The sequence below is a fragment of the Notechis scutatus genome, chromosome 2 (assembly GCF_049901735.1).
Source record: "Notechis scutatus isolate UNSWTSFEM ecotype Mainland chromosome 2, rNotScu1.2, whole genome shotgun sequence".
NCBI classification, from domain to species: domain Eukaryota; kingdom Metazoa; phylum Chordata; class Lepidosauria; order Squamata; family Elapidae; genus Notechis; species Notechis scutatus.
The window spans coordinates 21,551,169-21,579,006 of NC_142010.1; the positions used below are offsets into that span (position 1 = coordinate 21,551,169).

General features: G+C 38.9%; 2 protein-coding genes across 5 annotated transcripts in view; both read left to right on the plus strand.

Annotated features, from left to right (window-relative positions):
• The window catches only part of FAM3D (FAM3 metabolism regulating signaling molecule D), a 30,752-nt gene extending 13,788 nt beyond the window's left edge, over positions 1-16,964 (plus strand). For all 4 annotated transcript variants that reach the window (XM_087953712.1, XM_026682839.2, XM_087953713.1 and 1 more), the window contains 7 exons: positions 1,546-1,569; positions 3,046-3,169; positions 3,290-3,348; positions 7,948-7,998; positions 8,635-8,719; positions 12,073-12,199; positions 15,241-16,964. In XM_087953712.1, the coding sequence (XP_087809838.1) occupies positions 1,546-1,569; positions 3,046-3,169; positions 3,290-3,348; positions 7,948-7,998; positions 8,635-8,719; positions 12,073-12,199; positions 15,241-15,330 (560 nt within the window). In that variant the 3' untranslated portion in view covers positions 15,331-16,964. The remainder of the gene's footprint in view (positions 1-1,545; positions 1,570-3,045; positions 3,170-3,289; positions 3,349-7,947; positions 7,999-8,634; positions 8,720-12,072; positions 12,200-15,240) is intronic.
• Positions 16,965-25,706: 8,742 nt separating this feature from the next.
• Positions 25,707-27,838, plus strand: part of FAM107A (family with sequence similarity 107 member A) — an 86,116-nt gene continuing 83,984 nt past the window's right edge. The window contains exon 1 of the mRNA XM_087953723.1: positions 25,707-26,124. Coding sequence (XP_087809849.1) covers positions 26,101-26,124 — 24 coding nt within the window. The 5' untranslated portion in view covers positions 25,707-26,100. The remainder of the gene's footprint in view (positions 26,125-27,838) is intronic.

Here is a 27,838-nt window from a genome sequence, read left to right on the forward strand (position 1 = left end):
GTTGAACAAATCAATCATCTGAATTTCTGTCTGAATTTGGCAAATATTTGCTAATGTTAGCCCCTGAAAGTCTTTGAACTGTGGCCAGGTAGATATGTGAGTTAATAAATGTTTGGTATGCTCATATCATCTCAGGGCTAAAAGTTATTAGAGATATACACTCTTTTTTACATGCAAATTCAATCCTCCACTTCCTAATCTCCATCCACTTACACCCTTGCAAGTCAAGGAAAAACATCTAATGGAGATTCCACTTGTGAGTATCAGCAGAATTTTCACCAAATTGAGAAGCTGCCTTTAATAATTTTCTCTAGTCATGTTGGTTCTACTTAAGATCCAAAAGGCACAAATAAAAGATCCTTTGGGGATTTTTTTTTTTACTCAGCCTAGGAAAATAAAGCACAACAAGGATTTTGAGAGCTTATGACTACACTTATGTCTTCTTCCCTGCTTTCAAACATCAGATTACAAGACTGAAGTTCTGCATAATTCTATTGTTGGTCTCCAAAGTCAAATTGGATTTTTTATTAGATGAGACTTGGGTAACTTTGCAGTTCAAGAGTCATAGCTCAGCCTCCTGAACTTCTGGAAGACTGAAGAAGGTTGTGAGTGTGTGATATTATTGCAAGTATTGAGGCAAATTTTGTGAATTTTACAATGGAAATGAAAGTCTTCTGGAGACCAATTAATCCCATCACTTCTCTTCAGTACTCCTTAATCTTCAAGTGGTAGGAAATTGCACCATTGCATCCAGCTGTTCTGCTGAATTTCATCAACACAGCCAACTAGTCAAATTTCACTGCAATGGCATCTCTTTCAGAAGTGGTATTCAGCCGGTTTGAAGTGAGCTCTCCAAACCGGTAGGAAATTTTTTGAAACCCACCACTGATCTCTTTCATACGTTTGATTGTATACATGAAAGAGAAGGAAGTAAAAGAGAAGGAAAACACTGCCAAAAAATCTTCATCTTTCAATTGCTATAAAAACTGTTCACATATGCATTCATGCCATGTTATGCAATTAAATTATTAGGGCTTATCAGTTCACTCAATTATGGGAAACAAGTGGGAAATTAAAGAGATAAATTATTTAAATTTATAAATAATCCTTTAGGAGTCTTAGTGATAACATCTTATTTAAATATAGAGAATAAAATGAATTCTTCAGGCCGCTAGACTTTGAGGGGAAATTGCTATCTTCCAACCTTATTGTATCTATTTTGATGAATCATGGAAGCATGCAATATCTATTTCCATTATCTCTTACTTTTACCAAAAAATAACCCCTAGGATTTTGTGAGGCAAAACTTTTCTTTGCTTACAAAGCATGAGAGTTACCTCAGAGGCTTTTTTTTTATGAGGGCAGGGAACTATACTGTAATCAATAGTATATTTTAGTGGTCAACTTTTAAATGAATGAGGCCAAAAGATTTTGGTCCCTCTTATCCCAGAAGCTTTCAAATCCATTCATAAAACAATCAATAAGAGAGCTGATTCTAATCTGATTCAAAATATTTTGTTTTGTCTTTTCTGATGGCTTCTGTAGGGTCCAACACTGAATTAAATAAAAGTGAGTACATTTCTTTTGGTATTATTTTTTAACCCTTTTTTTTTTTTTACTTTTACATCAGAATGCTAGTTCTGCAGATCTCTGTTTTCTGTGATTATAATTTTCAAGACAAAACCCCTGAGAAGAAACATTGGTCATCCCCAGAATGCCCAAAGCCTAGTTTCCTTCTCATTGCTCCAACCAACATTTTTCTCCATGTACATCTTTGTCTCCTTTCTTGTAAAGATGAGAAGAAAAAAGCTGCCACAATATTTTCCCCCTCAATTAAGAGCCAGGACAAAACAGCTTCTTTCTCTTTCCTTTCATTACCAAATGTATTGGTACAGAAAGCAAAGGAGCCCATATACTTGGTCCCTTAGATAAAAGCCCAATAAATCCTTCTTGGTGTGTCTGGTCATTTTTCATCTAATCCAAACTACCAAATTCTACCCCCAACAATGGTGGTTTTAAGACAGTTCACACTCAGACATGATCACTAACACTAATAGAGTTTCACCTATTCATGTCTGAGACTTAGTTCCTTTCTTTTCCTCGTCAGGTGCACGGCTGACTCCACATTTGGAGGGGTCATTGGCATCCTTTCTACCTTCAATGATGCATGGCAGGGTTATCTGGCTGTGGTAGAGACAGTTCTCCAGTCAGTATTGTCCAACTGGACCTATCAAATGGACATCAGTAGTGGCCCTAAGGACAGCCAAACTCTGGCCTTGACCCTGTCAGCTGGTATCTCAATAAAATTAAGGTTGTTGATATGTTTTCCAGCAGAAAGTTACTCACAAGGCTTTGCCCTGACCATTCAGAAAGAAGAGAGACATCACTGGATGGAAACAGACAAAAAAGGCCTATCACAAACCAAAATGGAAGTTCAACAGAAAACCTAAGATGGCCAATATCATTCTTGGTCCATGCACCCATAAAATAATTTGGAAATATTTTGGAGAAATGTACAGGCTAGTCCTTGATACATGACCACAAGTGGAAGCAGAATTTCCATCGCTAAGCAAGGCAATTAAGTGAGTCAGGCACAATTTTATGACCTGTTTTGCCATGGTTTTTAAGTGAACCACTGCAGCTGGTAAGCAAATCAACGTGTGATTGTTAAGGGAAGCTGGCTCCCCCCAACTGACTGCTTGGTAGAAGCCAGCTGGGAAGATCATGAATGGTAATCATATCACACACACACAAACACACCCCAGGACACTGCAACCATTGTAAATACAAGCACCCAAATTTTGATCATGTGACTTGTGGGGAATTCTGTGACAGTCATAAGGATAAGGATTGTTAAAAAAAAAAAAATCAGTGCCATGATAATTTTGAATGGTCACTAAGTGGTTGTACATCAAGGACTTACCTGTATAGAGTTTGGGTCAATGATGTGGTACAAGGGTCACAATGAACAGAGAAATGGAGATCTCTCACATAATATAACTTAAAGGATACATTTTTTTAATCCCTTCTGAATTTTCTTGCCAGAAACACCATTAACACAAAATAAGTGCAATAACAAAAAACGATGTCCTGGACATACTTTTTCATTCAAAATCATCAGTGGTGCAGCAAATGTGGTCGGTCCTTCCATATGCTTTGATGGCAATATGTAAGTTCGGTGCAGTCGATGTACTTCTGCATATTCATTTTATTAGACTGTGGCTTTGCATTTACCGGTCATGCTGGTTGAACTTCAACACTCAATCTCTCTCTTCATTTGCATGTTTAGACTAATGAGCAATGTGAAAAATAACATCGGACGAGGTTTGAACATAGCACTTATTAATGGTGAGTTTTTCCAAAGGTTCAATCATATTTGATGTGACTTGTCCTGTTTTCTTAATTGCTCCTTCTGAAATCAATGAGGCTTCCAGTTGGAGTGCTGTTTTGAAGTGAATTCAGTGTATTGTTTCCTACTAATTGTGGGAGTTCTGTCTAGTCAGAAAAATTGCCAGAACATTTAAAAGGCATGGGTGCAGATGAGGAGATGTAGAACAGCTGCATTCTTCTAGCCATCTCCAGAACAAATCTGCTTTAATGGTTTTGGGGAAGTGCGTATTTGTATGCAGATCACTTTTTGTGTTCCTTTGCTTAAATCCCAGGAGTGGTCACGTAGCCATGCAAAGCACAAACTATGCAGGAGAATCATAGACACTTACAGAAAGATGGCTGGTGTTATTGTGCAGTTTCCCTAGGATTATTTGTTTTCTTATTTGTTCCTTTGCTTGTTAGATTTATATCTTGTGAGACACAACCGTGAGTGGCTAACAACAATAATAAAAGCACAAAAATAAAACAAGTTAACAAACAAATATGAAAAACTGGTGCCCAGACAACAGCATCCATCCAACTATACAGTTCCCTGGGTTTTGCTTCCCTGATGCTTCGGGGTAGTGGGGAAGTCAACTCTTAATGACTTTCTGGAAAGCTAAGAGGCTGGAGCCCTGCCAGATCTCAAGGGCAAAAATGTTTCACAGGGCAGGGGCTGCTACTAATAATGCATTGCTGTTCACTGTTAACAGAAACAGGCGAAGATGATAAAGATAGATGATAGATAGATAGATGATAGATAGATAGATAGATAGATAGATAGATAGATAGATAGATAGATAGATAGATAGATAGATAATAGTTGATAGATAGATGATAGACAGACAGACAGACAGACAGATAGACAGACAGAAGAGAAAGCAAGGGAGAAAATAAAGATTTTCCCCTCATTTCTACTTGTTGAAAAATTGCAATGAAAATGAAATTGTGTTGCAAAATTCAGAAATATATGGATTGTGAATAAAGAAGCATGTTTTGATTCACATTGGTTCAAAAATGCAAAGTGAGATAGGCTTGGGTTTAATCAAGTACATTTCTCTCCTGTTCCCAGTAGGAATCTATTCCCAGATTAGATTAGAATTCTTTATTGGCCAAGTGTGATTGGACACACAAGGAATTTGTCTTGGTGCAAATGCTCTCAGTGTACATAAAAGAAAAGCTACATTCGTAAAGAGTCAAGAATCACAAGGTACAACACTAAATAATAGTCATAGGGTACAATAAGCAATCAAATCATACTAGGAAACAGTCAATATAAATCGTAAGGATACAAGCGACAAATTTCCAGTCATACAGTCACAAGTGGGAGGGAGATGAGGGTTATTATCCACAAGAAAGGCTTAATTCAAAAAGTAGGGATTTTTCTGTACAGTATTGAAATGATTTGAATTTATATTCTAGAACTGATGGATTTGCTTGCCATTTAAGGGCCCCAGTCTTAAATACTGTTATCATATGAAGATTTCTCCCTTTGTCTGCTACTGAACATGGCTATGTCATTCACATGATGCTATTTCCAAATCAATGCTGGTTCACTGCAACCAGTGAAAATACCTTAGCTTCTCTATAACTTTGAGGAAAGTACTACTACCACTATCATTCTGTACTTCTATATGAGTGGAACAAGCATTCTAATTGGATATTCCTGCCTAGGAAATATTTCAGTCTTTCTCACTCAGGGTTTATCCCCATTTCACAACTGTCTCATCACCAAATTGGGTGAGCAATCTGTTTGTAGGACAGGGAGAGATAACATTACTTTATGTTCCCCATCACCCCATTGCTAAAGGTTAGAATTCTCCTTTCCCATTTATGTTACCGTGAACATGCCTTTCCAAGTTAGCTGATATATTTCACTTTATTACAAGCTAACCTCAACAGTTTGTTGGCTAATTCACAGGACAACACAGCTGAAACTCTTCTACCCCAAATAACTAGGAAAATATTGAAATGGTGCACCACTGAATGTATTTAATACTTTAAAAAAAGGATAGGGAAAAGTAGGTAGGTTATGGGGGGAAATAGTATTTTTTGTAAACGGCAGTGCTTCTGCCAGGTTTCAAATGAGCAACTTTCTATTTATAGGACAAGTGTTATAGCCATTGTGTTGTTAGATATTAGAAGATATTAGAAATCCTGGTAACCATTGATTTAGATGCGGGTTATTCCTGCCCCTGTGAAATAGCTAATGAACTGCAGGAATTAGCTCTGACAAAGTGAAATGCACCAACCAAAAGAGACAAGAGCAGCTGAGGCAACATCAGAAGGAAAAGAATGCTTAAAAATGCCAAGAGGTCACATTCACATTGGAAGGTGTGTGAGTGAAGAATAAAGTCATTCATTCCAATAGAAGACAATATATGTAGACCAGGGTTGAACTATGGAGTCCTTGGTACTCTCTCGCTGAGCTCGGTTGTTTGCCTGCAGACATTTCATTACCCAACTGAGTATCATCATCAGTGCCCAACTAATGATGACGATGTGCATTGAAGATTATATCTAGTTGGTCATGAAACTCCCAAGTTCAGAGAGCACCAACGACTCCAATGTAATCTATTTCTACCCTTCAAAAATGGCCTGCTCTGATGATGGAAGGGAAGAGGAAACAGACAATGCTCTGGAATCATAAAATGATATAAAAACAGATTGTTTTTATGATAATTAAGCTAACCTTGAGATAGTATGACATCTGGCAAGCCCAATGGACTTTGGCACTGTTAAAGACCTCATAAACCCTTTCTGTAGCTTAATCATAAATTCTATTTATAAAGGAAGAGAATCCCCACAACGAGGGAATGGTTGGTGAAGATAACAGAATTTGCAGAGATGTCAAAATTGACTTGTTTGATTTGGGAAAAGACAACAATATATCTGGAAATGACAGAACCCCCCTCCCTTTTTTTTCTTTTTGGTGAAAATGGAAAATAAAACAAACTTGGTTTTAATGATTAGAAAGGATAGAGTATGGAAAGAAGTGACCCACAATATATTGTAAGTAAACTGAAAGGATAAAATATTCAAACTTTCTGTAAAAGGATTCTTCAATAAAAATTAATACTAAAAAAGGGGGAAGAATGGGCCACTATAGATACAGTTAATGAGAGGAAATCTCTGGTCCGTCTCCTACTGTGAGACTGTAGACCAGAAAGGAAAGTCCAATCAGATATCACATGTCTTTGTAACATAAGAAGAAACTTGTAGTTATTCAAGATCAATATATGGGAAGAAAGCCCTAGGAGGCCCTGAGACTGCAAATGGCAAAAAAAGCCATATCCTTCTAAGTGAGTCAAGACTGGAATAAATGAGCAGAATTTGAATGGGTGAGATACAGTGCAGCAAGGTACAGAAAGAGCAATTGTCCTAATGACTCTAAAAGGAGTAATAAAAAGTGTATCTCTAGATATAAATGATCATGTGCCTCATGTACACATATGTGGTACACAATTGTATATACTGTAGTATCATCACCAGTGTTATCACCATCTTGTCTGCATATCAGGAAACATATCTGAGTTGGCAACAAAGGAGGTTGTGCTCAGGTATTCTACCAGTTCGGACTGGTTTTATAGAACTGTTTGTTACAATTCTGCGCAGTTCAGAGAACCAGCAAATTGTGGCCCTGGCTGGCCCCGCCCCTCTCCACCTGCCCCTCCCCTCCGCAACATTGGGTGCATGCCCGATATTGCTGACAGCATTCTTCCCTGCCCAGTCACTCCTTAAAATAATCCTTTTTTCCCCCCCCTCCAATTTGGAGAGGCCTCTGAATCCACAGGGAGCTAGAAAGGAGATTGTCACCTTGGGGGCCAAAACATGACTTTTTACAAATAATTATCCATTTAACAAATACATTTTGAAGAGGAAGAAATCCTATAGCTCCTGCTTATACCAAGTGTCCATAGGTGGGACCTTTAGCAATAGTTAATATTGTTAAACATTTAATAGAAATTCCTACAAATTGTTTGAGTCAGGCTTTGCAGTATTTGATTATTGAGTTATAGTATTTTCATGAAGGATACACAATTTATATTCGGATAACTGGAAGATTCAAGCACTTTAGAAAAAAAGTGGCAACACTTTCAGGCTCACACATTCACCTTCCCTGGAGTATTGATTCAAAAATCTACAAGATTTTTTCAGTGAGAAGCAGAGTATGAGAATTGTTTGCCCATAAGAAGCAATTCTTATTACAATGGCAATTTCAACATCCTGGAAAACTTATCATCCTTGTTTACATAGTTCCTCATACTTTGAATGTTCATTTCTTTTAAAATTATCTGTGTTCATTTTGTAGATTTTGGCCATGTCCCAAGAACAAGCACAAAACCTGTCTTTAGCAGTTTTAGCAACAGGACAAAAGGGAGAATGCACAGAATGCTGGGAAAATAATTCTTATCGTATACTTCCACCCATATTGAAAATATGTTGCGCTTTTGATAACCAATTAATTTTAGCCTTTGACATTTTTATTTCATTTTTCCATCATTCCAGAGACTGAACTAAGTGCACATACTTTATAAACATGTTTCATTAAAACTTGTGTTTCACTTCAATCTCCAGGAATCACGGGACAAGTCATCAAAATAGATAGCTTTGACATGTATTCTGGAGGTATGTGAAATTGTTAATCCGTTATGTATTAATAGTGCAACACTGAAGGTTAAAGGGAGTTGAAAGTATAAGAAAATTTCCATAAAACAAAGAAATTGTTAAGCTGGTTAGCTTATATTATTGGTTAATATTAATATACTTCTGTAGGTCCTTGTAACTTCTGAATACAGGCTAAAACTCATAAACTGGGTAACCTCCAGGTTGAATTTCTGTAATTATTGTAGTCTATTGTACCTATTTCCACAGTAGTCTATTGAACTATTTCCATTGTAGTTTATTGTACTTATCTCCATTGTAGTCTATTGTACCTATTTCCATTGTAGTCTATTGTATCTCTTTCCTATTGTGCCTATCTCAAAGGTCTTCAAACAAAGCAAAGCAGGTTGGATCGGTCTATGGGATTATTCTTGCATACAGAACTCTTCTCCAGATGCAGTTTCTAGAATTCTATACAGTACAGCCAACATCTGGAAAGCCCAAGCTTACCTATGGCATTTGGTTGCTTTATTTTTGTTGGGGGGTTGTTACATTATTTGTTAAGAAACACTGTGATTTCCTTTATTAGTTACATTTTCTATATCTCAGATGTTCATAATAAGTAGCTTGCAAACTTTTTTTCCTTGGTTTCTCTGTAAGATATTAAGAATTTGCTGGATTTTATGAAAGGAATTAGCAAAGGCACCCTTGTGCTCCTTGCCTCTTATGATGACCCAGCAACAAAGTAAGTAAACCATTTCTTTCATTTTATTAGTCCTGTGCTGTAATTTGTTTACATAGAAATAACACACAAAGAGATCCATATTAAAAGTTCCTGTTAGTGATGTAAGCATTATATGATCCTCAGTATGACACTGCTCTTTACATCTCCTACCAAAATACACCAAGATCAGTTCTCAGTTGTTAATATCCTTCTTTTGATGCAGAGGAAATAAGACAGATGGGTAGTTGAGTATTGAGTACGTGTTAGAAATTCTGTTAGAAATTCTGATTATATATAGCACCACGCCTCAAATAAAGTGTACAGTCATCATGTGCTTTACTGCTTAACTGTTTTAACTGAAACAGAAAACTCTACTTAGAACAAAAGAACATAGAGTATATACCCAGGGGTGGGATTCTGCCTGATCAGACTAGTTCTATAGAACCGGTTGTTATGATTCTGCCCAGTTCAGAGAACCAGCAAATTGCAACTACTGACTGGCCCCAACCCTCCCCGGCCTGCCTATTCACTCCTTACCTGGCATACACGCCACCCAACTTGCCTGACTTGTGCTTTTGCCTAATTTTGGGTAATTTGCTATTTTTCCTTTTTTTTTTTTTTTGCCCCACAATCAGCTGTTCCAACTATCAGCTGTGCAGGGAGGTTTAGATTAGCTAGAAAGCAGGCAATTGTTGGCTTTCTTGCTTTGTAGCTAATCTAAAAACAGAGCTGAACCTTCCTTAGGACTGAAGCTTCTATTTTTCAGTGCAGACTCAGGTAGCAGATTGCAGAAAGATAGATCTCTGAGTGAATCTGTGATTCTGCGAGCAACTCAATCTGCCTGCCTGCTTTGGTTGATTTTGGGTAAAAGTTGCTCTTTTTTAATAAAAAATTCAATATTTACATAAATATTTACAATATTTACATACAAGCCACATCCGGCCAGTCACATCACCACCAAGCCACGCCCAGTCAGCAAGCCATTCCCACCCAGTTACATGACCATAAAGCCACACCCACCAAATTAGGCCACGCCCACAGAAGTGGTTGTTAGGAAATTTGAATCCCACCCCTGTATATACCATAGATCCAAACTTGTAAACACTGCCATCTACTGGCTGTATATAGTCATTGCACAAAAATACATTCCAAAAATGAATTCCAACATATAGGATAACAACTAAGATGAATATACCTTCAAGGTTGACATATATTGTGAGAGAACCTATTCACTGTGTTATTTTTTATTAATCACATTACTTTCAATTAACATGCAAGATAATGAATAAATTTCATAAATTGCCCTTTTGAAATAGTTGAAGGGTCTGTCGTTCCTAAACCAGTAACACATTTAATAAACAATTGAAGGAATTGATATTATTTCCCTGACCTTTGGAGTAACAAGCTTGAATATCCTGTTCTGATAAAGGAATGAAAGACTGCATTATACCAGATAAATATGATTCCAGGATCTTAACAGGACATGAATATAACGATGTAACTGTTTAAATATAATGGATATCTCAGAAAATCCTTAGTAAATGTTAGTTATACTATTGCTGGATATCTAACTCAGGAATAGGGACATTAACTTGTTTGTTTAGGTCTTATCCTATTATTTACATGTTTTGGACTAATGTTGCCAGATTTATTACTATGACTCTAGATCAGTGATGGCTATCTTTTTTGGGCTCCTGTGCCAAAAATTGTGCATGCGCTTGCATGCTTGCGCTCACATGCCAGCACACAGAAGGCAATGTGTGCCCCCCACACCCCCTACGTATGCGTGCACAATCCCCACCCAACCACCCACCCCTGCCGCCCCTTTCCTGCACTGTGCCTCACAGCTGATTTTCAGCTGGTTTGAGGCCTTTTTCTGCTTTCTGTTTGAGGCTTGAGGAAGGCTTCTGCAGGCTTCTGCAGGCTTTGCAGGCTGAAAACTTGCCCCATTTCAGTCACTTCCGGTATTTTCGGAAAAACAGGAAGTGATGAAATGGGGTTGGTTTTTGGCCTGCAAAGCCTTGAAGAAGCCTTCCTCAAGCCTCTGGGAGGCCGAAAAGGGCCTCAAACTGGCCGAAAATCAGCTGTAAGGCACACGCATGCGCAGTGAGGTAAGTTTGCCTGCAGCTCGCATGCCAGCACAAATGGCTCTGTGCCATAGGTTTGCCATCATGGCTCTAGATCAATTGTTGTTTAAAAGGTGCTTATATTCCTCTTAGCTATAGCCACAGTTTTGAGCACTGTAGGCCTTGGCAGCATGTATTTGGCTAAAGAAATAATTAGACAAGACTGGAAATTGTACATTTTGTTTGTTAACATTGGGATTATTGATATGTGTTGCTTATCAGTGTTTCCATTTGTCTTTTTTTGACAAAGAAGCAAGAAAAAGGACAAATTTCAAAACATGCAGGCAATGTTTGTGGGATTCTTTTGTTTATAACATAAGTTCCAGAGGTGTTTTTCTTTGTTGCTCTGCTTATTTATATAGTACAGAAAGAAAAGTAATAAACATTATTTTTAAAGGCTCATGGGCAATTTATGTTAATATATAAAATTAATTGAAGACAGGCTTCTGTAAGTTGCAAGATACTGCAACTATAAATGGCTCTGAAGTTTTTGTTTTTTTCAGCTGCAGAAATATGGGAAGATATTGTGCAAAAATTCTACCTTATTTAAATGGATAGTAAAGAAGTTTGGATTACTAGTGCTCTGGTATTCAGTACTGTCCTAAGCATGTTGCAATGCAGTGGAAGTAACTACAGGGAATGTAGGAGTATATCAGCAACAAATGATGGATAAGAAGGAGGGAGGGAGGGAGGGAGGAAGGAAGGTTCATTCCTCATGGCTAAAATACCTCCAGTCCTACATCTACTTTTCTGGAAAAGGATGGTTTGGGATATAATGAATCCAAAATCTGTTTGTTTTGGGTTTTTTTCTTTGTTTCACACTAGCTTAAGAGTATTCAGAATCCCAATTCAAAACATCCTGTTTTGATAATTTCTTGCAAAACAACAAGGATAATAGAGACAGACAGGCCTACAAAGGGAAAATTTAAGGGTGGTTCTCTTCTCCATCTGCCTGGATAGAGAGGGAAGCTCCTAAAACCTTTGGCTCTGGGAACCACAGAGCTGTTCCATGGATGAATGGTAATAGCTAAAAGAGGAAATATTTTATGCAACAGATTTGGCCGACAGAGAGTAAGGAGATCTGCAGTCTGAATGAGCTTTGTACAGATGGATCTTCTGTCTTCTGAAAGGCTGCATTGTAAAGTGCTGAACTGATCAATTTGCTAATTCTGCAGCTGTTATCCTCCACTGTTTAAATTGCTGTGTTAAAGGGGAAAATATATGACAAAATAATTTTCTGTCTCTCAGGCTAAATGATGAAGCCCGGAAGTTATTTTCTGACTTAGGAAGCAAATATGCTTCCCAGGTGGGTTTTCGAGACAACTGGATATTCCTTGGTGGGAGTGGACTCAAAAGCAAAAGTCCATTTGAACAGGTGCGTTGTGGTAACAATAGCTGTGTGCTATAATCCCAAGTGACACATGCTGAGATGGTTTCTTATTGGGCTACTTAAGGAAATGGCAGAATCAGAAAACTCCTAACCCGCCTCCAATCCGTTGACTATTAGGACTACGGAAGAACAGGAAAATCCCTTTCCTGACAAAGAGGAAGTCCTCTGTTAATGTCAGCTCTGGTTCATTCCCTTGGCAGGTATTCCTGTCAGCCCTCAGATTTAGGCAAAGGTAGAAAACAGGATTGCTGAGTGTTTGGGGATGTGCTTTCATGTGGTTAGGGAATCTGTCCAAGCCCATCTCTTCTTCAGTTTATACTTAGCACAAGCAAGGTGAGTTGTTTCAGATTCCTTTCTTATACGTCCGTAGGAACTCAGGTATTTTTTAATAACTCTTTTATTCTTTATACTTCTGCTTCTCTGAATCCAGCTCATATTCCTTCACACCTCTGGAATTAAGACTTTCAGCACTATTGTCCTGTGGCTGGTTTGCCTGCTTTTCTCTTTCTATTAGAAGCTAACGTTTCTATATTGCTCTTCTTCTATCTTTGTCTTTTATCTCTGGAGGTAATCTTCCACTTACGATCATTCAGTTAACAAGGGTTAGAATAAACAATAGCCTCAGAAAGGATACTTTAGAGCCTGCAAAGCAGGGATGGGACGCAAATATTTTTACTACCGGTTCTGTGGGCGTGGCTAGGTGGGCGTGGCTAGGTGGGCGTGGCCATATGACTGGGTGGGCCTGGCTTCTTCTTCTTCTTTTGTTTTTTTTGCAGCACCTCCTCCCCCGTGCTCCATTTTTTTTTTGGTTCTTTGTTTGACTCCTGGGAGGCTGTTTTTGCTCCCAGGAGGCTTCCCTGAGGCCCAGGAGGCAAAAAAAACCCAGAGCACGGGGGGGTGCAGCCCTCCACTGCTCCATTTTTTTTGCCTCATGGGCATCAGTAAGATAGCGAGGGAGATCCCAGCACAAAACAGCTGATTGTCAGGAGAGGGAAAAATAAGAAATACTGGTTTGGCCCAACCGGTAGCTGTTTTTTTTACAACCGGTTTGGCCGAACGGTAGCATTTTTTACTACCAGTCCGCACGAACCTAGCCGAACCAGTAGAATACCACCACTGCTGCAAAGCACCTCTGAGCATGATTGTAATCTGAGCAAGTTGTTGCTCTTATAACTATAGATAGTCCTGGACTTACAACAGTTCAATTAGCAATCATTCAAAATTACAATGGTACTGAAAAACGTAACTTATACACCGTTTTTCATCCTTGTGACTGTTACAGCATCCCCATGGACATGTAATTTACACTCAGACGCTTGACAACTGGCTCATATTTAGGACGGTTGCAGTGTCCTGGGGTCATGTGATCACCTTTTGCAACCTTCTGACAAGCAAAGTCAATGGGGAAGCCAGATTCACTTAACAACGGCGTTACTAGTTTGACAACTGCAGTGATTCACTTAACAACACTTAACAAGGTCATAAAATGGGGCAAAATTAACAAATTTCTCACTTAGCAACATAAATTTTGGGGTCAATTGTGGTCATAAGTTGAGGACTACCTGTAGTTGCCAAGTACCCCATGGTCATGTCATCACCATTTCTCTGCCAACTGCCCCAGAAAGTCAATGGGGAAACCTGCAGGGAATGTTGCAAGCTGCTGTCGTGTGCCAAGAAGATGCCCTCTCATCTCTGGAGGCTGGCAAAAAGAGCTGCCTACCAAAGGATTTCAAAACTCCAAGGAGCTCCAGAGCTGAAATCCTTCAGCTGGCAGCTTTTTCAGTCAGCCCCCAGAGACTAGAGGGAAGCAGCCCCTGAGTGGAGAAGTAATACAGAAAGGTAAGGAGTGCAAGGTGCCTCAAGCAGAGGTGGGATTCAGCAGGTTCTGACCAGTTCTGGGGAACCGGTAGTGGAAATTTTAAGTAGTTCAGAGAACCGGCAAATGCCACCTCTCATTGGAGATTTTACAGTATCCTTCCCCTACCACGCCCACCAAGCCACGCCCACAGAACCAGTAGTAAAAAAAAATTGAATCCCACCACTGGCCTCAAAGGATCGAAGGAGGCTCAGCACAGGATGTGTATTAGTGTATCTCTGCTCAGGGGCTGAAAATCCTGCTTCATACAATGTAAAAATCTAACAAAGCTTTTAAAGAAGCATTTAAATGCTTAGTTTATTCCTTTCTTTAAAGATAACCAACGGACTCTGCTGTTCTATATGTTTCCCATATTCTACTTAGCTACGTTACTCTGGAGATAAAAGAAAAGAAAAAATCTCCATCAAAACAAGATTTAACGCTGGCAGAAAGAAAGGGCCCTATAAAGATCTCCCAGAGTAAACAGAATTTTGCTTAATTTAAAAAAAAGACAGAAAAGAATACTCCTAATGAGGTGGGTGCACATCATGGACACATTTGCAAACAAAGTAGATTGCTTGCAAACACCCACCGTTTTTCTTTTCTATGAACACCTACAGAATTTACATGGAATTTAGTGGGAATAGATGTGCTTCTTGGTGTTACTGCCAGTTTCCTTTTTGCAATGTTTAGTTAAACATGCAGTAATCCGACCATTTTTCACACTTTTTTTCACACTGCAGCAGCCCCATGGTCATGTGATTTACACTCAGACGCTTGAAAACTGGTTCATATTTATGATGGTTGCAGTGTCCCGGGGTCACGTGGTCGCCTTTTGTGGCCTTCTGAAAAGCAAAGTCAATGAGAAAACCAGATTCGCTTAACAACAGTGCTACTAATTTAACAATGGCAGTGATTCACTGAACAAAAATGGCAAGGAAAGTTGTTTAAAGTGGAGCAAAATGTCTCACTTAGCAACATAAATATTGGGCTCGACTGTGGTCCTAAGTTAAGGACTACCTACTGTAATACTTAGCCAGAAATATCTACCAGCTACTGAGCTGAAGAAGCTAATGCTTTGATTTTGTGGAATCCATATTCCTATCTGTTGAAAAGTGTAACTATCCAAAGCAAATGCCTAATTTTGTTTCTTTTTCCCCCTTTTTTACAGTATTTGAAAAACAATCAGGAGACAAACAAGTATGATGGATGGCCCGAACTTCTGGAAATGGAGGGCTGCGTCCCTAAAAAGATAGATTAGCATAAAATGAATTTTGGCATAAGAATGAACTGTACTCTTATCAAAAGATTTTTTTTTTTTACTTTGCCTAACAATCTGGGATAGTGAATTTGAAATGAGTCCATCTTCAATCCTTGAGGTTTTGAACTCAAGAGTTCACATCAACCTTCTGGTCTCAAATAAAAAGGTCAGTTTATCTATGTGTAGGATCCTTTTCACTACTATTCTGACATATAAGTGAGGAGTTCTGATGAACTACAGGCCTATACTTCCAGCTGAACTAATGCTTTGGGAAGTCCTATGATCATTCTAGACCTCACAAATACAAGAGCAAATCCTTCAAAAAGAGCTTTTAGAGGTGAAGATATCTGTAACATAGGACAAAGATGGACACTGTTTCATTCTTGGGAGCCATATTTAATATTTCAGCTAAAGCAAAGACTGGCAAGCTCAAGAATTTGGGAGTGGATATTGAGATTGGACACAGCACAGTTTTCGGATTTATCTTTGGTTTGTGTTACATTGTTTAAATTCTGTTTTAATCGTCCATTGCAGTTTTGTTGTATTTTTGTGCTTCAAAATAGCGTGAAACCTAGATGCCAATTTTGAGTACACCATCCTGGCCACCAAAACAATCAAGATTATAATGAAATTAAGACTTGCTGTTCGTGTAAATGCAACCACTAGCTTTGAAATTGACTTGGATGAACATCTGGGAGTATCTAATTGATGAAGACTTACTGAATTAAATTGCAAACTAGCGGTATGATACAAATGACATCTTTCATATTCATGTATGACATTTGGCATGATGGCATAATTAGGAAAATAATATCATTATATGAATAAGTACATTGATGCAAATCATGTCAATTATATAATTTGTATAATGATATCATTATGGTGTGTGTGTATAAAACAGTATGGAAATTTGGTCTATTATATGTAAAACCTGTTGAATCAAGATTTGATAAATCAGAGTTTCACTGGTTTTTTTTTAAGTAGAATCCCAAAACCTTCATAGTACCCAAATATCACATCACATATCCCATTTTTTTAAAACTGTCAAGTATTCCAAAAATACATTATGTATCCTGGGATGATTTCCTTTGGAAAACATCCTGAGACTTCTCAGGAAACAACAACTGAATGAAAAACTGCTGGTGACCTTCTACCACTGCACCATAGAGAGTATCTTAACTTACTGCACCTCTGTATGATTTGCCAATTGCACAGGGGCAGATAGGAAAGCACTCCAGAGGGTTAACGCCGTTGCCCAGAAGATCATTGGTTGCCCTCTCCCCTCTTTGGTAGAGCTTTATAGCTCTCACTGCCTTAAGAAACTTCAAAACATTCTCAAAGATCCATCTCATCCTGGGAACCCTTTTTGAACTATTAACATCTGGCAGACGATACAGAATAATAAAAACAAGGACAAATAGGCTGAAAAACAGCTTCTATCCCAGGGCAGTAGCTCTGTTGAATTCTACTGTATAGTGCTGTGTTGGTGCACTGGTGTCGGGGGTTTTCAGTTCAATGTGTGGAGTGTGAAGGATGTGTGTTTGTGTTTATTTTCATGGTCATGATGTGCAATGATAATGGTGTTTGATTTCGTTGTACGAGGTGCAATGACAATAAAGTAAACTAACAACAAACTGTGTCAGATGTGTAAGATCTGGTCCACGCATGAAGGTTCAATATAATTGATTCATTGCTAAACAGCCTATGCACAAGAATCTTAAACAGCCTATGCACAAGAATCTTCCTATGCACAAGAATCTTGACAATGAACAATCAGCACTTGGTTAGGGTTAGATAAGGGTCAACAGCACTTGGGGAGGGGAAGGGGGTTGAACTTTGATTGTGGCTACATAGGGATTCTAGGTTGATCCCTCTTTTCACCTCTCCCCCTGGCTCTGCAGTCCTTCTACCACCTATTGGCACTTTGAAATATTTGTGCTTATTTATAAAATATATAGATTGAACCCAATGAACCTACTCAGTTTTCATGTTTTAGGTCAGTGGTCCCCAACCACCGGGCCCCAGACCGGTCCCGGTCCATGGATCATTTTTTACCAGGCCGCAAAGAAGTGGGCGCCGCCATCTTGTTTCGACGGCGCTTGAGAAAGTGCTTCTGGGTGAGCTTGGGTGAGCTTGTCAGTCGTCGGTTGGAAAGCGGCATTTGGGCGCTGAAGGAATCCTCGCGCCTTAGTTTCATCGGGGGGGGGGGGCGGCTTCAAATGAAGAGCCATCCCGATGGCGATGGAGTCTCGTGTTAGAGGAGATTAAGAAAGAGCCCAAAAAGCCCATCGACAAAGGCACAAAGGAGGAGTTGAAGGTGGCGGGGAGAAGCGGGGGACGGCTGGCTGGCCGGTCGCTCGGCTCGCCTTGCCTTGGTTGTGCGTGCTGATGCCGGTACCATGCCGTGGATCATTTTGTGATGCCGGTACCGGGCCATGGGACAAAAATGGTTGGGGGCCACTGTTTTAGGTAGTCACTCCAATTCTTCCCCCCACATCAATTATTTTAAATGCTGTTGCTCCTGATAGAATCTAAAATCTCATCCTTCTAGTCCTTCTTGCTCACAGAACTGTTTTGTCTCCTCTTTTTAGGTAGGGAGGGGATAGAAAACTTCCTGCTACTTCTGCTTTCTTGGTTCTCATGGAGATACCTGGCTGAATTTGCCTAACAAAATAATAGATCCTGCCAGTCTTGTCCAACCAGTTTGGCTGCCACAAATCTCTTCTGTTCTGAGTCTAGTTTGTTCAGTCATAAAATCTTAGCCTTGAAAGGTATTTGAAAGGCCTCCTGTCATTTTTTAAAATTTATTTCTTTTATCAGATTTGCAGAGCTGCCCAAATCGATCAACTCTGGTTGGTTTGCTAAGCAATTTAAAAAAATACGTTAGATAGCGTGACTGAACAAAATAAATAAAAACTCACAAAGTTAATACAAGACAACTATAGAACATAGAACATAGAATAACAGAGTTGGAAGGGACCTTGGAGGTCTTCTAGTCCAACCCCCTGTTTAAGCAGGAGACCCTATACCACTCCAGCAAGTGGCTGTCCAGTCTCTTTTTGAAAGCCTTCAGTGATAGAGCACCCACAACTTCTGAAAGCAAGCTGTTCTATTGCTTGATTGCTCTCACCGTTAGGAAATTTCTCCTTAGTTCTATATTGCTTCTCTCCTTGGTTAATTTCCACCCATTGTTTCTCATCTTGCCTTTTGGTGCTTTGGAAAAGAAGTTTGACCCCCTCATCATGGCCTGAGGAAAGGACTAACTTCAAGGAAGACAGGGCCAAAGTAACATAAAACACTGAGTGAAAAAATATGAAGATAATCTCGAAGAAGGAATGCAAGAACCATTAAATAAGTTAAATAAGTGGAAGCACTATCACAGGGGCGTCAAACTGAGGGGATCCAGATCTGGTCCATGGGGTGCTTAGATCTGGCCCAAGGGGCTACCCTGGAAACAACAAAAGACCACCCCATGGTGCCTCTGGCAGCAAAAATGGAGCTCAGGAGGACCATGCTCCATTTTCACTGGTAGAGGGTTGCAGGACACAATTGCAGCTGAAAATGGAGCTCACAAGGGCCGCAGGTGGTCCTCCTGAGCTCCGCTGGCAGAGGGTTGCAGTAGAAAATGCAGCCTGGGAGCATCTTTTCACTGGCAGAGCGCCTGGGCCACCACAGGTACCCCGACAAGAGTGAAATCGAGTTGACCATGCCCACTCTGGCCCCCCGAAGTCAAACAGAACCCTAATACGGCCCTCAATGAAATCAACTTTGACACCCCTGCTATCATGATTTTCCAGATATCCACAGACTAAAGCTTGAAATAGCTCACTTGTGATTCTAGCCTATCGCTTTGTTTAATATTTTGGGGGTAAAATATAATAAACCTTCTTTGTACCCCTACCCATTGCTTCAGAGGTAAATATTTCTACATACTCTTCTAATTTCTCCATGGATAAAGCAACAAGTTACAATTTCATCTTGTAACCAGCAGGTGGAAATCTTTCCTTAGGAAGAAATACAAAGAAAGCAAATGTTGAAACTTTATATTCACAGGCTGATTTCTTTAAATCCAGGGTCCCTCTTTTCCAAATGATGCAATCTGAAGGGACATAGAAGTTGTAGCCCAACTGAAGCTCTTTCATGCCCCAATCATTTAAATATGCAATAATACAGTCCATGAAAAAAAAATTGCACCAGAACAAATTCCTTGTGTGTCCAATCAAACTTGGCCAATAAAGAATTCTATTCTATTAAAATCAGTGCATTTAATTTACATTTCTCTTTATAGCATATTTAGATGTTGCATTTCAGTCCCATATGTGGCAAATAGAATATCATCAGGTTAATTTGCCCAATTTTTCACATGACTCACCATTATTCCTCTCCCCTGAAACCCTTCCTCTACCACAATATCCATTAACACACTCCCCTAATTCTTCTATCAAGACATTTCCCTATCTTCTATCAGGACTCCACTGCCTTTCCTCCTAGCATATATTTTTCAGAAAAATCTTCCAATGTTCATTTCAGGACATAATTCATCACCATTTTCTCCTCCATCAACACCTAATTTTCAATAGTATGGACTGTGGTACTAGAAACTTTTAAGGAGAGGGATAGAATCAAAGCTTCAGAAAGCAAGACTTTATCAGAATGGTACATCCTTTAAATTTTGCAAAGAGGAAGATGTTACATTAAGTCATGCCCCCATGTATGAGCCTTTACACAACTTCATGAGGACATGGCTTAAGGTGTACCACTCTGACATGTGATACAACTTCAAGGTTACATGAATCATCCTTTTAGATAACAGGGAAACTTCCCTATTTTTATATATTGTATATCCTATTTAATGGTTTTTGTTATACCAATCCTTTTTAAAAAAAAAAAATTATTAGTTTTTAAAAACAAACATAAACAAACAAAACATAAAAACATAAAAACATCAAGCTATCTTCCATATGTGTACATAAAGTGTGCCGGTTGGTTTACAAATTGTTTTGTGCTTCTATTTCGTAGTCTTCAATTACAATTGCATTGCATATAATCTCATATTTTCAATCAAAAATTAAGTACCTTGGTATCATTATTAATCAACCATTTGACTATACTTTAATTCATTCATGTTTTACAAGATAATCATAATTTACTTAGTTTATTTTATTACAGCTCATATTATCATCCCAAATCTATCCTAAAATCATTTTGTAGATATAATAAGAAAGAAGTACATCTTTATATATTTATTATTTTCTAAAAGTCTACATATTTCATTAATGTATTTTATTATCTAACCATTGATAGAAAAGATCCCAAATTTTATAAAATTGTTTATCCTCTTGTTCTCTAATTTCAAATGTCAATCTACTCATTTCAGCACATTCCAATATTTTCTTGATGATTTCCTCCTGTGATGGTATTTTCTCATTTTTCCAGTTTTTAGCAAATACAATCCTAGCCGCTGTCAACATGTTTACAATCAGGTATTTCAAGTCTTTACTATATATTTCAAGTAAAATTCCCAATAAAAATATCTCTGGTTTCAAATCTATATGTTTTTTGTCATTTTTTCCAACCACATGTGGATTTTAGTCCAGTATTTTTTAGCATCCGCACAAGTCCACCACATATGGTAATATGAGCCAGGTGTCTGATGATATTTCCAACATTTTTCGGATTTATTCTTGAACATTCTTGCTATTCTTGTCGGGGAAAATGCCACCTGTAAAACATCTTATACAAATTTTCTTTATATGCTGTTGACATTGTCATTTTATAATTTTGAGACCACAATTTTTGCCATGTCTATAAATCGATCCCATATCCAAAATTCTTCCCCCAAGCAATCATAGTTTCTTTAACTTGTTCTTCTTCTAATTTAATTTCTAATAAATATCCATACAGTTTTTTAATCACCTTTTCATCAGTACCTGTCAAAATCTTATCTAAATCAGTCAATTTATCATAGAAATCTTCCATTTTAGAATCTTTATCATACCTTGAATGTATTTGCGCATATGAAAACCAATTCATCTTTATACCTTGTTCCTCTAGTTTTTGTATAGATTTGAGTTCACCCTTTTCATTCAATATTTCACCATATCTAACTGTTTGTTCCTTTTTGTATATTATAGGATAAGAAAATAACCAGACTGGAATTTTCAAATAACATTGTCTTTTAATCTTCTCCCAGTTTAACCACAGAGCCTCCTGTATATAATGTCTTCTAAAATACCCCTGTGTTTTAGTTCCTTTATACCATAAAAAAGCATGCCACCCCAACAACAAATCATGTCCTTCTAATGTCAACAATCTAGTGTTTCTTAGTGTTATCCATTCCTTAACCCACATCAGATTTGTAGCTTGATAGTACAACTCCCAATTAGGCAAACCAAATCCTCCTCTAATTCTAGCATCTTGCAAAAGTTTTAACTTTATTCTCGCTTTCTTACCTTGCCATATATATTTCAACACAATTGTATTTAGATCTTCAAAGTAATCTTTTCCAAGCCTAATTGGAATTGTTTGAAACAAATATAAAATTCTGGGTAATATATTCATCTTGATTGTTGAAATTCTCCCTATTAGTGACAGTTGTAAATTTTCCCATTTTGCCAGATCTAGCGCTATCTGCTGTTTAAGTTTGATATAATTATTCTCTTTTAATGTACTACATCTTGCTGTCAAATATATCCCCAAGTACTTGATCTTATTCGTGACCTGAATTTTCAATAGGTCTGCCAGTTCTTCCTTTTGTCTTAATAGCATATTCTTTGTCAAGATCTTTGTCTTATCTTTATTTATTTTCAAACCAGCCACCTTTCCATATGTCTCTTTTTTTAAGAAAAAAAAGAAAAAAAAGAAAAGGGAAAAAATTCTTCAGGTTCTTCAACACCTTAATCCAATTGAAAGGTCTTAAATAGAAAAGAGTGCATGAGAATAAACCAGAAAGGTAGATGAAAAAACAAAAATACCAGGAAAGGGGGGAAAAAAGGCTTTTAAGGCTTTCCCTTTAAAATAAAAAGCAAGTTTAGAGATTGGACTTCCAAAGAAAAAAAGAAAAACAAAGACAAGCTCCAACAAAGCCAAAAACCCATATAGTTATTACAAGAAAAAAAGATAAAATGAAATACAATAAAGCTGGTGAGGAGGGATAGCACAACTTAGAAAAAGTAAAAAGGGCACACTGCACTTTGTTTAATTATCCAAGGCTCTTATTATAGCTCTCTTCTCCAAAAACTTATCACCGTTTTTCCCCCTAGCTTTCAACACCAGAATGCAGCTGTTGATAGAAACCCAGAAGAGCACCTGCAATAATACTCTCCCATGCTCTTCCCTCTATCTTATCAAATAGCAATGTCCTTGAAAAAGAGCCTCAGTTCTTTCTTTCTCAGCTTTGTCTGGTCACAGGGAAATAGAATATTTTCAAGCCTCTAATTGGTAGTGTTACAAAGTTTCTTTGCTCTCACTTTCCCCCTCCTTTTCCGAGCAGGATATAATAAGAATTAATTTTAAAAAAAAATTTTTAAAAAGAAATAACTATAGGGAGCCTCTAGCCTAAAATATTACAAAATCAAAAAGGAGAAAGAAAAAAAATAGATGTAAACGAAAAAACCAGTCCAGTTTCAAAATACAAGATCGTGTATAGAAAATCCAGCAATGAGAGAAAAAAAAATATTACTTTGACATTCCTGTTTAAAATCGCCGCTTAATCACTTCCGTCAAAACTTTTACAGATTCTTTCTCTTCCTTAGGGTGTCCTTTCAGATCTTAGAATAAAAAAAAAGTTCTCACCAAACCAGCACACTCTCTCTTTCTATTCTCTTCAGTTTCGGAGCTGTCCCAACTTCAGCAGCTTTAATGGCTGCCTCTTTGCCACTGGCAAGAAGAGCTTCTCCTGGATCTACCAGGGACTTTGCGGTATCCCTGGGATCGACAGGATGCGCTCTTCACTTTCACCGTCTCTTTGGGACGGTTTAGATCCGATAGGACCGTCCAGGAGCAAAGATATCGGCTGCGATCTCAGACCTCCAAGATCGCATGCCGTATCGTCGCGCCGCCAGCTCTGCTCTACAGGTTTTTGTTATACCAATCCTGAAGAGGCAATCTGACAATTTCCAGTAAGGATAAAAATTGTCACATAGTACTTTCTAGCAGTCAATATATGGAAAGGGCAGAGGGAATAGCCTTGAAGGACAGGAAGAAGAGTCTCTACCAAGGCAATGGTTAGATAAGAGGGATTTGAGCCATGGCCAAGAAAGCACATTGAAAAAACATCTCATACAAGGATGTCCCTATTTCGCATGAAGATAAAAAGAAGGGAAGAAACACATTCAGAATTTTAAGAGTCTTACTATAGCTGTTACAGTGAAAGTAATCCCGACCTACAGAATGTGGCACTGGGTTCTTAATCTGGTCTAGCTTTTAGGGTTGACAATACAATACGAAAACAAGAATATCAGTAGAAGTTGATAGATACTGGGAACCAAGGAAGAGGGAAACCTAGATCTAGGCACAGATGAACCAAAGAGGCACTTAACTTGCCCAACTTCTCCTCTAGATCCACCGACTGAAGACACAAATTATTTGCAGCTACGCTAGGGCTCGGTGCAATTGATTCAAAGTCCTCCACCCTTCCAAATCTGCTGAAAATATAAAGATGCCCAGAAGATACCAGATGTGGCTACTCAGTACCATACTAAGTGGTTCCTGGTACATCCCAAAGGTGCTTTTTCAGGAGGCAACTGGCCTTTCTTGTTTTTTTCTTTCGAAGACATTTCACTTCTTCAGCTCTGATTGGATGGTGGGGAATGGAAGGATTTATATTCCTTGCAGACAGCTAGTCATTTGCATCCTTTTAGAGGGTTGTTGAAGCACTTGGAGCTTTATCTGTGTCCTCAGGGTCACAGTGCTGAGACTGAGAATCTTTACAGACTTCCTGGTGGATGTTTCAATGAAGTCAAGGCCTTTTCTTAGAACAGTATTTCAGATAGTCTCCAGGTAAAGTGACTTCTTGCCAGATGGTTGTCTTCTAAAAGGATTAAAGAGCTGACATCAATCCAATTTCTCACCTTAAATATTATTTCATGTTTTCAAAACTGCTATAAAACTGGCATTGCATTCTTTGGCAAATCTAGTCTTTCCACATTCTTGTTCCAATGTTGAGTCCTTCCAGAAATCCAACATTTTGAAAGTATATCCAGTGCCTTGGATGCTGCAAAGTGTCAGAGATTTATAAAGTTGTTTGAATAAAACAACAAATGTGACCTTGTTCTGCAGTGACCAATTGGCCATTGGTGGTAAATGGCAGTTTTGGGGAGGATTGCTGCCATGGTACCAAGCACTGCCTATAAACATCTTCTTCTGTCAAATCTATCCATTTACAGTTTGTCAGATAGATAGGGTTTGATGCCAGGGAGGGACAATAATGAATTGATCCAGTAGTGGGATTCAAAAAAATTTACTACCAGTTCTATGGGCGTAGCTTGGTGGGCGTGGCAGGGAAAGGATACTGTAAAATCTCCAGTCAAGAGGTGGTATTTGCCGGTTCTCCAATCTACTCAAAATTTCCACTACCGGTTCTCCAGAACTGGTCAGAACCTGCTGAAGACCACCTCTGAATTGATCAAATGATGTGGAGGTGGAAAGAGCCCTCTTTTCTTCCCTCTTTAATTTGGACTTTCTAGTTTTTCTTTGAAGATGTTTCACTTCTCATCCAAGAAGCTTCTTCAGAGTAAAAAATGAAGAGTACAAGATTGAAACGTCTTCAAAGAAAAACCAGAAGTCCATTTTGTCTCTTGAAGAAAAAGAAAAAAAAAGCACCTTTGGGGACAACTATGACCTGGATGGCTGAGAATCTCCATAGACAATGGCTGTGGTTAAAATCTGACTTAATCAAAATGCTTTTATCCTGGCACTGATGGCGTTACCTAGTTTGGGCAATGAAATGTCCTTTGGGCCCTTCTTTGAAAAAGGCTGGCGCAGTTGGAGTTTGAAAGTCAGGAAGGAGCATAGAGGATGCTTAGACAGCCAGAGTCCATCCAGATTCCCTCCTCCTCTTTCTTCTTAAAGCAGCTCTTGGGGCTTTGATTTCCTTGCTGTTTGTTTTTTTTTCCCCAAGGCTGCACTGAAGTGAGGAGCAAATTGGGGGCAGAGGGAGGGGAGAGGAGGAGGAGGGAAGGATGGCACAAATCCTTGGTCAAGAAAAAGGGCTCCCACTGCTGAGGCCCAGCTGTGTGGCACAGGTTGGGTTCCTCCTCTGATCAGCTCTGCTCCCAGCGACATCTTGCTGTGTCAAGTCTGATTAATCTAATCTTCAAGAGGCTTTCACACACACACACACACACACACACACACACACACACACACACAAAGAGAGCCATCCACAGCATGAAAGCTGCCTTTGTATGTAGCCCGGGCAGCATGCAAACCAGTTGTTAGGTATATTCAAAAAATGAATTCTTTACATGCCAGGATCAGCAATCAAGGGGAAACTGCTTTGCTCGTCCCCTTGAACCTCTGGCTGCTATTTTCTGTCCCTTCTTACGCGATGAGTAAATGGGAGCGCAAGGAGCTGCATAACATCAGTCTCTGCAAGACCGAAAACCAGAGACATCTCTCTGGGAAAAGCGCCCTGGACTTTTTGAACCTGGCAGAATAAGACGGCTCCATATAGGGCTGGCGTTCTGGCTTTCTCACTCATCCACATGCGACAAAACCCTGGAGGGAAATTCAAACTGTTGCAGGGGGAAGAAGTGAACTACTAAAGTCATGGGTGCAGCTCAAGGGAAAAAGGTAAAGATTTTCTGTTTTGCCTTTGGAGTTGGGTAAGAAGACACCGCGTAGCCAGCAAAGGGGGTGGGGATTGGGGTTATTTCATCCACTGAAATGGGTCAACTCGTGATAGAGCGAATATTTCTGTTTAATCAAAAGGGGGAAGGAAACCGATCATTGGGCTGGAAGGAAAGTTTCATAAAGCAATGAAGGGGACACAGTAAGAATTACTGGAGTATTGGACATCATTGGGGATCCATTTTGAAAAGCTCCTTAGAGATATTCCTAATGAATGCCTGCTAAGAAAATTACTTTGCTCCCAATAAGACACCCAACTAACATAGTAATATGCGCTTTAATGAACTGGAAGCCTGTAAGATTTTTATCTTATTCTCTATGGATAAATATGGGAGGAAATGGGAGAATCTGGGGAAGGGAATATTCTCCGCTAAACTTAAGCTTCCCTAACATATCCCAGTATGAGTCTGAAAATTAATTTTAATACATTTACACTGGCAATTCATAATTATACTGTACAAGAAGGGAAAAGGGAGGAGTAGAAAGAGGAAGGTGAACTCAAGTGCACCTCCTTAGAGTACTTCAGTGGGCTGTTCTAGGAGAGGAAAAGTCAAGTGGCACTTAGTCCCACTTCTCCCTCCATTGGAATCTGGTCAAGTGGCTGCTAATGGAAAGAGTCCTTGGAAGGGAGGAGTTACCAGCTGCTTTTCTCCAACCCAATCTGTGATTCTACCCAATCTGAAGCTTCGAATATCATATTAATTGGGCCACATCCCCACTTCTCAAAATTGGAAGGAGTTGCAGAGGAAGCTCTAATTGGTTTTCTTTGAAAGAGAAATCACTCAAACCAACACATTCGCCTTATTCGGTATTCTGATTATCACAAAGGGGTCGTTTCATTCAATAAACCCTGAACATACCCACACCTCTATGAATTCTTCCCTCTTCACTATTTTCATTTTAGCTTTCTTCTTGATTGGCCTGTCCGTCCTCTCATCCTTGGCTCTTCTAACATCACAAGGTTGAAATTGAGAGAGCGAGACAGTATTTCCCAGCTGAACTACTCTAAAATTGAAATAACCATCTGCCTTGTCCTAGGAATTGTAGGGTTGGGTTGAGTTGAAGGCTTGACCTGAGCACCAAGGTGTTCGGATATGAAGCTGTGGCAAAGACATGTTTCATATTTTATAATGCAGTATAGGACAGTGGTTTCAACCCCTAAAAGATAGGAAAGTGTTGCAACATTTAATGAAACATACCTTGCAGTCCCCAAAAAATCAAATTATTCCTCATTATCCTGAAAATTGACATTTGGAAATGGCCTTCAAACTGTACCTATAGTCCAGACTGATGCATTCTGACCTGCAACAATCCTCCAGATTCTAAAGCAGATAGTTTTCCACCAGGCTTTTAAAATTAAAAGTACAAGAGTTTGAATCAATACAAAGAAAAAGTTCTGGAATTAAGGTATGGCCTCTTCCCTCCTATTTGGATGTTAAAATGCCTTCTTGCTCCCCAACAATCCTGCCAAGGGTACTAAGGCACCTTGGAGACACAGTAAGTGAGGTGAATTTTATTTCACAAAATCTTATACCTTGCTTATGTGATTCATGGACGCCTCTGCTGTTTTCCAGCAAGAGCTGTTCTCTCTCTCTTACGGATAACAAAGCAAGTTTCCTAAAAACTGTTCCAGTTCTGATTTCTCCTTTAAATTTCT